General features: G+C 44.1%; 1 protein-coding gene across 2 annotated transcripts; it reads right to left on the bottom strand.

The window, feature by feature from the left end:
* Positions 1-845: 845 nt before the first annotated feature.
* Positions 846-8,236, bottom strand: tmem177 (transmembrane protein 177). 2 transcript variants are annotated; one of them, XM_031580751.2, is made up of 2 exons: positions 8,051-8,236; positions 846-2,161 (listed from the first exon to the last, which is right to left on the bottom strand). In XM_031580751.2, exon 2 carries the CDS (start codon positions 2,126-2,128, stop codon positions 1,196-1,198), a length of 933 nt encoding a protein of 310 aa, XP_031436611.1. In that variant the 5' UTR covers positions 2,129-2,161; positions 8,051-8,236; the 3' UTR covers positions 846-1,195. The 2 variants fall into 2 exon arrangements, with proteins under 2 accessions (XP_031436611.1, XP_012674945.1); XM_012819491.3 differs by having other exon boundaries at positions 8,082-8,235.
* Between the last annotated feature and the right edge of the window lie 4,755 nt (positions 8,237-12,991).

Below are 12,991 nucleotides of genomic sequence, written 5' to 3'. Positions count from 1 at the left end.
TTTGGAGAGGTCTTCTAAAGGGGTACATGAGGGAAACTGTTCCAAACCCCAGTGGGTGGTGGGACGAAGGGTTGAGGAGGAGCTTAGGAATGGCTAATTATTTACTAATGTCTGTGGCACAGTTGCTCTTGCCATGATAGAATGTAGCAGTGATATTAGAAGGGAATGACTATTTGGATCAATATCTAACAAGTTTCTCTGTGTCCAGATGGGGTCCACCTGTATGCCAGCCTTGTGAGTAGAATAGCAGCAGACCCAAATTATTTAGTTTGGACGGACAGAGAATTGGATAATACTGACATCTCCTGAAATAGCAGAGACCAGCTGATCCACAGCTGTTCACTGTATGGGCACAAACATAATCATCGTCCGTGTATCTCTCACAAGTGTACCATTACCTTGTTTACCTCGTGTTTTCTCAAATACAGTTGCAGTTCTTTTTATACATTTCTCTATTCACAGGCTCTGTTCAATGTAGAGCCTGTGCCCAAATATTATTCAGGCCTACGATAATGGAGGAGCCTGTTTTTGCAAGAAGAGATTCCCTTCCAAAAGGAAGTATACACAACCAATAACTGCACAATGTCTCCTATACTAGGAGAATACTTTTACACACATTGCGTTGCATGACTGCACAGTTCCACACCATACTTGCATCCTCAGATATGGATGTTGGGCATGTTAGCAAGGAGGCTAAAATCCACGGGTGCTAGCGTCTGTCGCTAGCATGTCTCATAAGGTGTCGGGTACTCAGATCTTCTCACTGTAAGTTACCACTATTTGCTGCTGAACCCTGTGGCATTTTGTGACTTTTTTGTTTGTTTGTCTCAAGACATAGATGAGTATATAGTTGCTTAAAAACTTTATTGTCCCTGATGGGAAGTTTTTTAAATCACATTTGGTGTAACAACACAGACACAAAAGAGCGCTCCTTCATCCCTGAATGGTATCACTTGGTCTATCTGAGGAACTTTGGCTTTACTGCAGATTTACGAAATACATATCCTGAAAAACTGCAGCTCTTTCAACTCTTACTTGATGGCTGAGGCCTGTCGATTAGTTTAGTTAATACTTTTTCCATGTTCCAACATCATTTTTTTGTACTACACAGAACTTTCTTGTAAGCATAACACAGTAATGCTAATAATTTCAATAATAAATTACACACTTCATGTGTTATTCAGCTTAAGTTTCTCTACATTTTCAGTTCTTTCAAGAGGCCTGCAATTCCATCCCTTCGAGCAGTGTACGGCGCATGCTTCATACTGAACAGGTTAGTAGGGAAAAGATTCCCACTTGGTGCATACACCTCCTCCCCCTTTGGTCCCATCAACATTCGTAGACTCTGATTCCGGGACAGGATCTTGTCATAGAACTCCACTCCACCTTTGGCATATTGAAGGGAGAGGCTGGCAGCACGGCGGTCTGATTTGTAGTCCAGCCACTGGCTAACTTCGTCTGAGGCCAGCATGTAGAATGCAGCACCCAAACCAACCACAACTAAATTGACCACCCCCCTGGCCAGAAGGGGGCCTGCGTACAGCCCAAAAACGTGTTTCAGAACCACACTGTTGACACAAATCCCAGCCAGGCAAGCTGGAGCCACTGCAGCATGCAACAGTGGCCCAGCTGTTTCCAATCGAATCACTTCCCGGGCTATAGCAAACTTCTGTGCCTCAGGGGAAAACAGAAGGGACTGTTTTAGGTTGGTGCCAATGTCACTATCCCACTCTACCTCCTTGCCGTTTATGAGAATAGTGCGATTGGTGATGCCAGCTGCGTCATCTGTAGTACTATTAAAATTGGCTGGTATGCCTACTTGGGCACCAGCAGGTAACCAGGGAATGCCAGCACCAAGCGGCTGAAAGCCAAAGGACGCAAAGGCACTGTAGTTTTCGGATGAGCCGACAGCGCAATCCTTTAATACCGCTTGAAATGTATTCTCCAGTTTCTCAGAGAGACTGGCAGGTTGTCCTTTACTCCAGGCCTGATACAGCTTCCTGTAAGTTCCATTTGGGAAAACATGATAGAAAATGTTGGCTGTGAAAGCTCCCCCGCAGCCAATGAGTAACACTGGCGTTCGGTACTTCTGCAGAAACGCAGATAATTTCAGAAATGATGAACTCATTTGGCAGGCCTTATTTTCAGAATGTTGGTTTTCCTGTTGAGAAACACAAAATGGTTAGTACAAATCATACAAAGACAGGTACAGGCAATTTGGAACAGTTTGGCACATATGTACAAACAATGTAAATTAACATTTATTTTGTCAACAATGTATTATCAAACATAATTCAAACATTACTGAGCAAACTGTTGTTACAAACTGATTAAACAACTAAATTAGTTATTGCATGTTTAACAGGGGATAGTTCAGTATGTATCTGTTTGTATGTTTTAGGGTGACAACTATTTTTGACAGTATAGCTTGTATTCATGAAGACAACCACGTCGAAATTTGGTCTGTGGGTGAGAATGGTTTGCAGCCAAAACATGGTCAATCAAAGCTATGGGCTATAAAACAATTAAATTACAGCGAGACCTTCAGGGGATGGCTTAGAACTTAGAAGTGCCTTGTCCAAAATCTTAGTTCACGTCAGCATCAATGTAAAAAATGATGGAGGCTCAATTTGCCAGCTAAGCGTAAGGCACAACTGCAGTTGATTAAGATAGATTTATATTTTAGATGGTTACTTGAGATAGTTGCAGCCTAAAATTCCTGATTTCACGGGAGCTTTTCAAAAAGGGTTGCGGTGCGAATTTCCCTCTTTTTAATCATAATTGAGTAATTTGTTGAAGAATAAGTAATTAATGAACAAACATTAATTAAAGAACAAACCCACTGAGAAATGGTCCTCTAAATAACCATACCAACATGCCAAACAAAAGATTACCAGGACTACAAAAATGTAGCAAAATAGGCTTTACTTATCCACAACAGAGTGTTGTTGTAGTGTAGTGCACAGAACCTCTCATTCTATGTTTGGTGGTGGCAAAGTGCTTATCAATCGACTATTTCCTCTTATGTTCGACCACAATGTTGCATGCGGTGCCATATAGTTTCCCTCCGCTTTCGTGTAGAATGCCAGGGTACTGCTTTTCGCAATCTTTTGTTGTTATTTTGGTGGGCAAATGTGAGACATTGGACTCACACATTTCTGCTGCAGCTCTCGAACATAATACTGAAGTAAGGCAGAAGGGAGGGAGTTGTGGGAGACAACGATGATTGGTCATATTTGCGGGAAAGTTGCGGTGATTGGTTAAAATTGCAACGCCGCATTGAATTCACGGGGATTGGTTGAATTTGCATTAATAGTTGCGATCGCAAAATCCTGGGGGTCTGAACAATAATCAATTTCTTAAAATTAGCCTGCTAGCACAAGCCCTAAAACTAGCTAGTCAGCTGTATCTTAATCATCTTTCATGTCTGTGCTTTAATATTACAGATTAAGGTTTTTTCTAGAAGCTACTCAAACCAGTGATGCGCGCACTCAAAAGCATCACAACTCGCCCAACGCTTTTAATACATCACACTAGTATTAAACAACGTAAAATGATGCCTGTTAACTGTTTTTTTTGTTGTTGATTTGGTTACATAAATTCAACCATTATTTTGGCTAAGTAAATGTCTACATTCAAACGAGAACAGAATGCCCTTGATCACGTGAGGGATGGTAGGACCATTCACAACATCCTTTGGTCAAATAGATGCAGCACAAACACTACACCTTCTGTTGAATTGAAAAAGGATACTAGGCTGTAAGGCAGTTTATACAACAGTTAGATTTGGACGAACAATTTATTAATTTCTGATTGGTCAAGAGGCATTTCCTGGCACAACCCCACTCGTCCTCTTGTAATCCCTTCGCATTTGGTATACTTTAACCGTTGAATTGTACAATGTCAAATGTCATTCATTCAAAGCGAGAGTAGAATGGCAGGCAGGGATTTTTCATCAAACTCAATTAGTTGGTAGTAGAAATGTTGGTATAAAAGCAACATGACACTCATGTTCGTGGGGTTAGTCAAGGATGTCCTCACAGTTGTGATTATCTGCCAAATCACAGTTGTGTGGATATCCTTTACCAACCACACTCTCACTCATGTCATGGTGCTTAATTGATAGTCAAGGGGTCTGCAAAATAATTTGCTATAATTATAAAATTGACTTTGGGCCGATAGAAACTCTGATATGATTGTGACACATGAAATCAATCTGTCATGAATGAATCAGGGCACAACAAACTGTTCCTGCTGATGCTTAGCTTGGCTCATTAGTCAGCTAGCTAGCTGGTGAGCATGGAGAAATGTTTCAGTCAGAACATATCGTCAAGTGACACTAAGTGACCGTTATCAAATTTGGTTTTGACAGGAAGACCAAAATGTGTCATGTGTCTTCAGGTGCTAACAAACAAAGCCATGAAGCCAGTTACGCTATGCAACATCTGACTACAAAGCACCCGGAATATATGGATATGGCCTATAATAACTCTATGGCCAATATCTTGTCATGTAAAGGTTAAAATGTAACCAAATGTAACCCTCCATCAATAGCAGGGGCTTGGATGCATACCATATTTTGTGGAATTCTGTCCAGAAGAGGTTAAGATGGTTTTGCCTTTAGCCTGGCATGTCCAGGGGGGGGGGGGGGTACAACTGACATACTGCAATATCTCAAGAACCGCTTAAAGTTCAGAGTTTAAGCTTAAGCTCATTCTTATGAAATCTTGTACACCCATTCACAACGACGTATAGAAGCTATTTACCCAATTTCAAACAAATCAGCCATAAGATACATGTCTTCCTCTGTTCATAGATTAGACATAGATTGGACTATTTTCAAAATTAATTTTGTCTTTAAATCCTTGCCTAACATTTCAAATATTCAAATGGTCTTCTTTCACCTGCTGAAGTGTTCGAATCATTCAACCTTGTGCCACTTGGGGTGCTTTGCACATCCTGCTTGGACCCCGGTGGTTCGGTGTTAATTGCTGACAAATTAATGTTCCAGATAACGCAAAAGTAACGCATTAACAATATGAAAAACCATGTTATTCCTGAATGGATGGATTCTCCTAAGCAAACCAAACCAGCAGTGCACCTACCCCTGTTCCTCGCAAGTGGTGTGGAATAAAACGGAGGAACACATGCCAGGCTAAAGGCAAAGCCGTCTGATGGAGATAATTTCCAAGCACTGTTAATGACTTATGATGAAGAATATCTGAATCACCTCCATTCCCATTGATTCTACTCTGTTCCTTGGACAACGTAGAACAATAACATTGACCACATTCGACTGCAACATACTGCATGGTCAGCCATCCCAGTATAGCTTAAACACATTACACTATTACAATAATAACTTCAGACGGCCAGGTCTCCGATGATCCGGCTTAGTGAGCCCAGTGGAACCCAGGCGGCGGCAGAAAATGAATTCTTCCACGGTTCTGTTGCACCAATTGTCCCAGTATGTCCCCAGGGATATGATAGGCTGTCTGAGCCAGGGAGGGAGCATGCTCAGGGTTTGCTCACGCAACCGAAGCGTGCCTTCCTGGCACACTTAGCCAACCACACTTGTTGAACCTGTTATCGAGGAAGTGTATGTCGTGGTATGCATTTCCCCTAGGCCGGCTAATACATAACCTATGCCAAGATCTATTGGGCCAATAACATCTTGGAAGGAACTCTATTTGCTCTATGATGTTTATACTTGTGACCTAATCTCTTGGTCCTCTACAACCTCCACTGCCTTGCTCCCTCTACACACCGATAGAGTTGAGGAGTAAACTGTCAAAGGGCATCAAAAAGCCAAACTTTCAGTACGGACATAAAATCAAACGGCACTTCAACAACAGCAGTGATGTGTAGCACTGCGCTGTTTGAGGCACAAAACAACATCTCATGGAATTCTTCCACATCTCTCTGAGTTAGGTGGCTGTTCCCAGTTACCTCATGACAATAGCTATTACCCCTATGCCAAAGCAAACACAGGCACCCTGCTTCAGTAAATTCCACCCCATCGTGCTGACCCTGATCATAGCAAAATGCATTGGAAGGTTAGTCATGGCACATATCAAGGCCAGCCATCGCACAAACTGGTCCACCAAGGATGCAATTTCCATTGCTCTCAAACCAGCCCTAGCCCATCTAGAGAAGAAAGGATCATATATTAAGATTCTGTTCATAGACTCCAGTTCAGCATTTAACATCTTTTCCCTCTGTTGACGCATGACCACACTATGACCTTCAGCTCCAATCAAATCATCAAGCTTGCACATATGTTGCCTGCCTCCTCAAATCAACAATAAAAACTCTACAGGACTCTACTCTACAGAAGAAGGTGGACAAACTAGTGGCGTGGTGCAGGGTTTGCAACCTCTCATTCAACATGAGGAACACAATGGAGATTGCTGTTGATTTCAAGAAGTCAAGAGTTGACCACCACCCAATTACAATTGATGGCTCCACAGTAGAAAGGGTCTCCGAATGACTCTGTGATCAGTGAAAACCTCTGACCTCACACCACCTCACTCACCAAAAGGGGCCACCAGCGCCTGCACTACCTCTGGCAGCTGAAAAAAGCACAGCTTCGTCACCCCAATTCTAATGATGTTTTACAGGGGCAAAGTCACACTGACAAACTGCTTCACTGACTGGTTTGGGATCTCCAATGCCACCCTGCCTGCAACATCTAGTAAATGCTGCCAGCAGGATCATTGGTGTCCCCCTCCTATCCATTCAGAAGATTTACCAGGAATGGTGAATCAACAAACTCCTCCCACCAACCCATCCGGTAGACGGTTTAGCAACTCACTCTTCCCACAAGCCATCAGACTCCTTAAAGGTGCAGTCTTTGATTATAATCTATTACACTTTTAGTTGAATTCAGCTAATTCTGTCCAGTGTGTGCACTCAAAATGGTGTACATTTCTGGCTCTGTAAATGGGAATAAAAACAAAGAGGCTAGGACAAAGCTGTACACTTTTCCCGTCAATCAACAACAAGGGGTGCTCGAGGGAGGGGGGTATATGAGGGCTGTTGAGCTCAAATATCAACAACTTTTCCTCTGATCAATTATGTTGCTGTAAACAAACATTTAATTCACTGTGCCTTCGTCTGTGGTCTGTACAATATCTTGATACTGAACCACTAAGACTTCCACAGGAATCAACAACAACATTTACTACAACAAATATATTCTTAGAGTAATTTGAAAAAAAAAAAAAATCTTTCTAATGCTCTAAATTATTATCATTAACTTTTATTGGACACAGGTAGGACTGTAATATTGGTAACACTTTCATGTGTTCCTGAAAATCCTCATGCTTAGCTTTAACTGTTGGACTGTTTTCGTTACTACAGAACTTTAGATTAGATGCTTAATACAATTCAAGGAACGTTTTGCAAGCTAAAGGATGGAGGTAATTATTTTGCATTTTACCGCACCCCCGTGGACATACAACATATTACTTTACGAGGTTTTGTAAGACGCATTCTTATCACCAAACAGAAAAACAAGTAGTTATTAAGCAAGTTCACGTGTGCATTACGTATCAGGTACTCATATGACATATTTAGTTAGCCAAGTTATTATCACAAACTGTAGACTGCCACAAAAATAGTTTCCTACTGCACTTTTCAGCAATTTCAAATATGTTCAGCGGCCCTCTCAGGGCAGTGGGCATAATTTCTACGTCAACTTAAAGGTGTGCATCAAAGCAAATTGTGTTTATACAAAACCATGCCCTCCCTGATCCCCCCCAAGCATTTCATTGTGCAACAAACTGATAACTGTAAGAGCACGCATGTCCAGTTAACCGCTGCTGAAGGTCGAATGTAATTTAACAAGACGTGACAACGACGTGGCAATGCAGTAATTGTGCTGAAAGCTATTGTCATTTAGAGGATAAATGTATGATGTCCTCAGTAGTAACGCCCATGCCCACATGTTATTTAGGTTGTACCATTAGCAGCTTGCGAACTGGTCCTTGACCAGTTAACGTCAGCTAAGTAAACTATAGCCAAGTTAAATTGATTGTAACAAGCTTACAAGCGGTAATATACAGTTCAGAAGCACATACTTGCAAAACGTGCCACAAAAAAATCCGCTGGCTCCCCAATTGTTTTACAAGACACGAATGAACTTAAAACTCAATACATAACCTCATGCCAGAATTTACTTCCAGCCATGTGAAATCGGCGCCAATACCAATGTCATTTACTCCAGCAACTGCGTGAAAGCAGCAACAACAACGCTTCGAAATATTTTGTCAAGTTAAAAGCCTGGTCTACTACGGTATATAGCTGATGCAAAGATCAAACAGAACAAAATTTCACAGATATGCGATTTTGGAGCATTACAAAAATACATAGGCGATATGCCTGGTAAAATAGGCCTACCATGATTATCACGATATTTGGAAAAGTGTTGCCATTTTTATTTTTGTATGAGAAGTTGCATGTGCTGAGTAGAATGTTTTGTAGTGGATCAGCAGATGTGCACATTTTTTGGTTCATGGTTCATGGTTCATGTTTGTATGTAACATACCAAAAAGCCATTCAAAATTTGTGACGAATATAGAAATTACACAAACATAGTCTAATTTTACATATCATATGTTTATCGTCTTGACATCCAGGAAATGCTGTGTGTCCAGCAAAAAGTATCCCCCTAGCTGGCGGCTCCAGAAACTCCATAGTGTTACTTTAAAGTTACCCAACACACAAAACACATTATGAGCAGAACACTCCCCGTTAGGCATTTAATGCCACTAAAGACTCAACAGTCCTCGCTTGACTTTTGACCTTCCTTAGGCAGAAGCAGGACGACCTCAGTAATGGGCCTGAAGAATGTCTTTACTTTGTCTTGTGATGCAGTCTTTATTTCAACCTTTCTGACCTTTTTGTCACTGCTGGAAAGACGGCAGTGACCAGACCCATAGGCCACTCATTGCGGGGGGACTGACTCTCTTTCAGCAACACAACGTCCCCGGGCTGCAGATCTCGTGTTGTGGTGTGCCATTTGCGCCTTGGCTGAAGAGTGTGGAGGTATTCCTTTCTCCATCGCGTCCAGAACCCATTTGCCAGGGCCTGCACCTTTCTCCATTGACACTTGAACAAGTCCTTTTCAGTGAAAGTGCCGGCTGGAGCAGATACCCCTGGCTTTTGAGTTAACAGCATAGCAGGAGTCAGCAGCACTGGTGACGAGGGGTCAGAGGAGACTGGAAACGAATGGTCTTGCGTTCATTATGGCACACACCTCTGCCATCAAGGTCTCTGGACTCTGGAGTGCGTGGTTTTTTGCACAGGCGCCATCTTTTACAAGCATCCGGACAGTCTGACCTGAATGATGTGGCTTGGTGGATTAAGAAACAGACAGCTCTCAACAGCGACTCCCAAGTAGAGAAGCGCTGGAACCGCTCTGAGGTGAGTTTACCTTCACTTAGGCGAGTGCTGAGCTGAGGCCTCAAGTCTGTGTGTTTCAGGATCTACTAACTGAAAGGGCTTGTGAGTTTCAGGCTGGTGTGGCTTATATAGGAACTCTGGTCCTGTAAACCAAGTGGTGTTGGTGAGTTCTGACGCAGGCACTGACCTAGTGGCCAGATCAGCTGGATTTTGATCCGTAGGTACGTAGTGCCACTGCTGAGGGGAGGTGGTTTGTCGGATGCGGTGAACATGGTTGTGCACATACACAAAGAACCGCTTAGACTCGTTGTGTATATATCCCAAAACCACCTTGCTGTCACAGAAAAACTTCACTGCATCTGGCTTGTGGTCGAGCTCCTCCAGGATGAGTTCAGCCATTTCTGGGCCTATTTCACTAACCAGAGGTATATATTTTCACTACAGTCTTAGACACTTCAGAGGAGCTACAGGGCTACTAGACTGTGTGTGTAATTATATACAGTATATCTGTACTGCTGTACTCTTAGATTGTATTTTAAGTATTTTAAGGCTACTCTGAACCTGTTCCAACTTGCCACCACCATTGGCTTAAGTTGGTTTCACTCAAAACAAGGATACTACTAATTGCTGGGTTGCAGTTGAAGACACTCCCACAGCAATCATCTGCTGTAACCTCTTTCTCTGTTGGCCTGTGGAACTGTCAGTCTGCAGTCAACAAAGCTGATTTCATCTCAGGTTATGCCAACCACCTCTCCCTAGGGCTCTTAGCTCTCACGGAGACATGGATCAAACCTGAAAACAATGCTACCTCGGCAGCACTCTCCACCAACTATGCCTTCTCCCATACTTCCCGGCCATCTGGTCGTGGAGGTGGGACGGGGCTGCTGATTTCAGACAACTGGAAATTCACTCCACTGCTGCCTTCAAACAGGTATGCCTCCTTTGAATATCATGCAATTATGGTAACTTATGTGATTGTTATCTACCGTCCACCAGGACAACTGGGTGATTTCGTCCATGAGCTGGACACCCTGCTGTCATCCATCCCTGAGCAGGAGTGTCCAACACTCATCCTTGGCGACATGAACATCCACCTAGACAATCCCAACTCAGCTGACTTTCGGACCCTGGTTCACTCGTTCGACCTACAACAGGTCCCCACTCCTCCAACTCACAAAGCAGGAAAAGAGCTTGACCTCATCCTTGCTCGGAACTGCACCACGGACAACCTAACGGTAACCCCTCTGCATCTCTCGGACCACTTCTTCATTCGCTTCGATGTTCAGCTCATTAAGCAACCCTCTGTCCCCCCTCCGATGGTCTCATTCCGGCGCAACCTCCGCAACCTCTCTCCCACCCACTTTTCGTCTCTGGTTTCTTCTGGGGTCTTCCACCTTTATCCACTTTCTCCTCAATGATGCCACGGAATCACTCTGCTCCACTCTGAGCTCATGCTTGGACAGTTTGTGTCCACTTTCCACCAGATCTGCTCGTTCTACCCAGTCTCATTCGTGGCTGAGTGATACCCTCCGAACGCAGCGCTCCAATCTCAGAGCGGCTGAGAGAAAGTGGCACAAATCTGCAGCACTGGACGATCTTGCAAGCTACCAGACACTGCTGGCCTCCTTCTCATCCAGCATCACTGCTGCTAAGAAGACTTTTTTCAATGACAAGATCAACGGTGCAACTGACGCTCGGAAACTATTCTCCACCTTCAAAACTCTGCTCTACCCTCCTCCTCCTCCCCCAGCTACTAACCTCACTGCTGATAACTTTGCTTCCTTTTTCACAGAGAAAGTGGCAGCCATCGGGAAACAGTTTGACCAACTGTCTCCCCCCCCTAAGGGCGCAACCGTCAATGGCTCATCATTTCCTTCTTTCATCCCTCTCAGCGAGAGTGAGGTCTCCAAAATCCTAACAGGTAGCCATCCAACTACATGCCCGCTGGACCCCATCCCATCCAATATCCTTCAAGCCATATCGCCTGCCGTCTTTTCGGCAATAACACAGGTGATTAATGCTTCATTTAATTCTGAAACTTTTCCTTCTTCATTTAAAGTGGCTCGGGTAACACCGCTGCTCAAGAAGCCGTCTCTCGATCCCACTCAGGTGGAAAACTATCGACCGGTCTCACTTCTCACGCTCCTATCAAAAACCATTGAGAGGGCAGCTTCCAAACAGGTCACAGAGTTCCTATCAATGAACAATCTCCTCGATCCAAACCAGTCTGGATTCAAAAGCGGTCATTCCACCGAAACAGCCCTGTTGTCTGTGACAGAGGCCTTGAAAACAGCTAGAGCAGCAGCTCAATCCTCAGCTCTCGCCCTGCTTGACTTATCAGCTGCGTTTGATACAGTCAACCACCGCATCCTTCTGTCCATACTGTCAAGTATGGGCATTTCTGGCAAGGCGCACTCCTGGTTTGAATCGTACCTCACTGGGCGCTCGTTCAATGTGTCATGGCAAGGTCAGCTGTCTGTACCTCCCCGCCTCACCACAGGGGTGCCCCAAGGCTCGGTGATGGGACCACTTCACTTTGCCATTTACACCACTTCGCTGGGCCCTATCATCCGCTCGCATGGTTTTTCCTATCATTGCTATGCCGATGATACTCAACTGTTTCTGTCTTTCCCTCCTGAGGACACCACTGTCGGCGCGGATCTCGGACTGTCTTGCTGATATATCCACATGGATGAAAAATCACCACCTTCAGCTGAACCTGGCCAAAACGGAACTGATGGTCTTTCCAGCCAAACAGGCCATCCACCACAACATCAGCATCAATATTGACTCCTTATCTCTTGTTCCATCCAAAACAGCAAGAAACTTCGGGGTCATTATTGATGACCAACTGACTTTCACGGACCACATTGCCTCTGTCTCTATAGGTCCTGCCGATTTGCACTATTCAACATCCGCAAAATCAGGCCGTACCTAACCCATTATGCCACCCAGCTGCTGGTGCAAACCTTGGTGAGTTCCCGCCTTGATTACTGCAACGCCCTCCTAACGGGCTTACCGGCTTGCGTGGTGAAACCACTACAAATGATCCAGAACGCGGCGGCGCGCCTGGTGTTCAACCAACCGAAAAGGGCACACGTCACCCCGCTACTCATTGACCTCCACTGGCTGCCTGTAGCTGCTCGCATTAAGTTCAAGTCACTTATGCTTGCCTACAGAGTGCTTGCTGGTTCTGCTCCCACCTACCTAAATGCTCTTGTAAGGGCAAATGTTACATCCAGGATGCTGCGCTCTTCTAGTGAGCGTCGCTTGGCACTGCCGTCTGTGCAAGTACGGCAGTCCAGACTATTCTCATTTGTAGTTCCACGTTGGTGGAATGAACTACCTAGCACTACCAGAACAGGGGCGTCCCTCTCTACCTTTAAGAAGCTTTTGAAGACCCAACTCTTCAGAGAGCACTTCCCGTCCTAACTGGCACTTCGACTAGTGCGTAACTTGCACTTCAGCAGTTACATTCCTGCACTTATTTTTCTTTCTATGTCGTTTTTCTATTTTCTTATGTGAAGTAGTATTTATTGTTACACCAGGTTATATTGCTCTTAGCTTGACTGTTCTCTCCCTTGTA

The sequence above is a fragment of the Clupea harengus genome, chromosome 14 (genome assembly GCF_900700415.2).
Source record: "Clupea harengus chromosome 14, Ch_v2.0.2, whole genome shotgun sequence".
Taxonomy (NCBI): domain Eukaryota; kingdom Metazoa; phylum Chordata; class Actinopteri; order Clupeiformes; family Clupeidae; genus Clupea; species Clupea harengus.
This window is presented reverse-complemented; position numbering and strand designations above follow the sequence as displayed.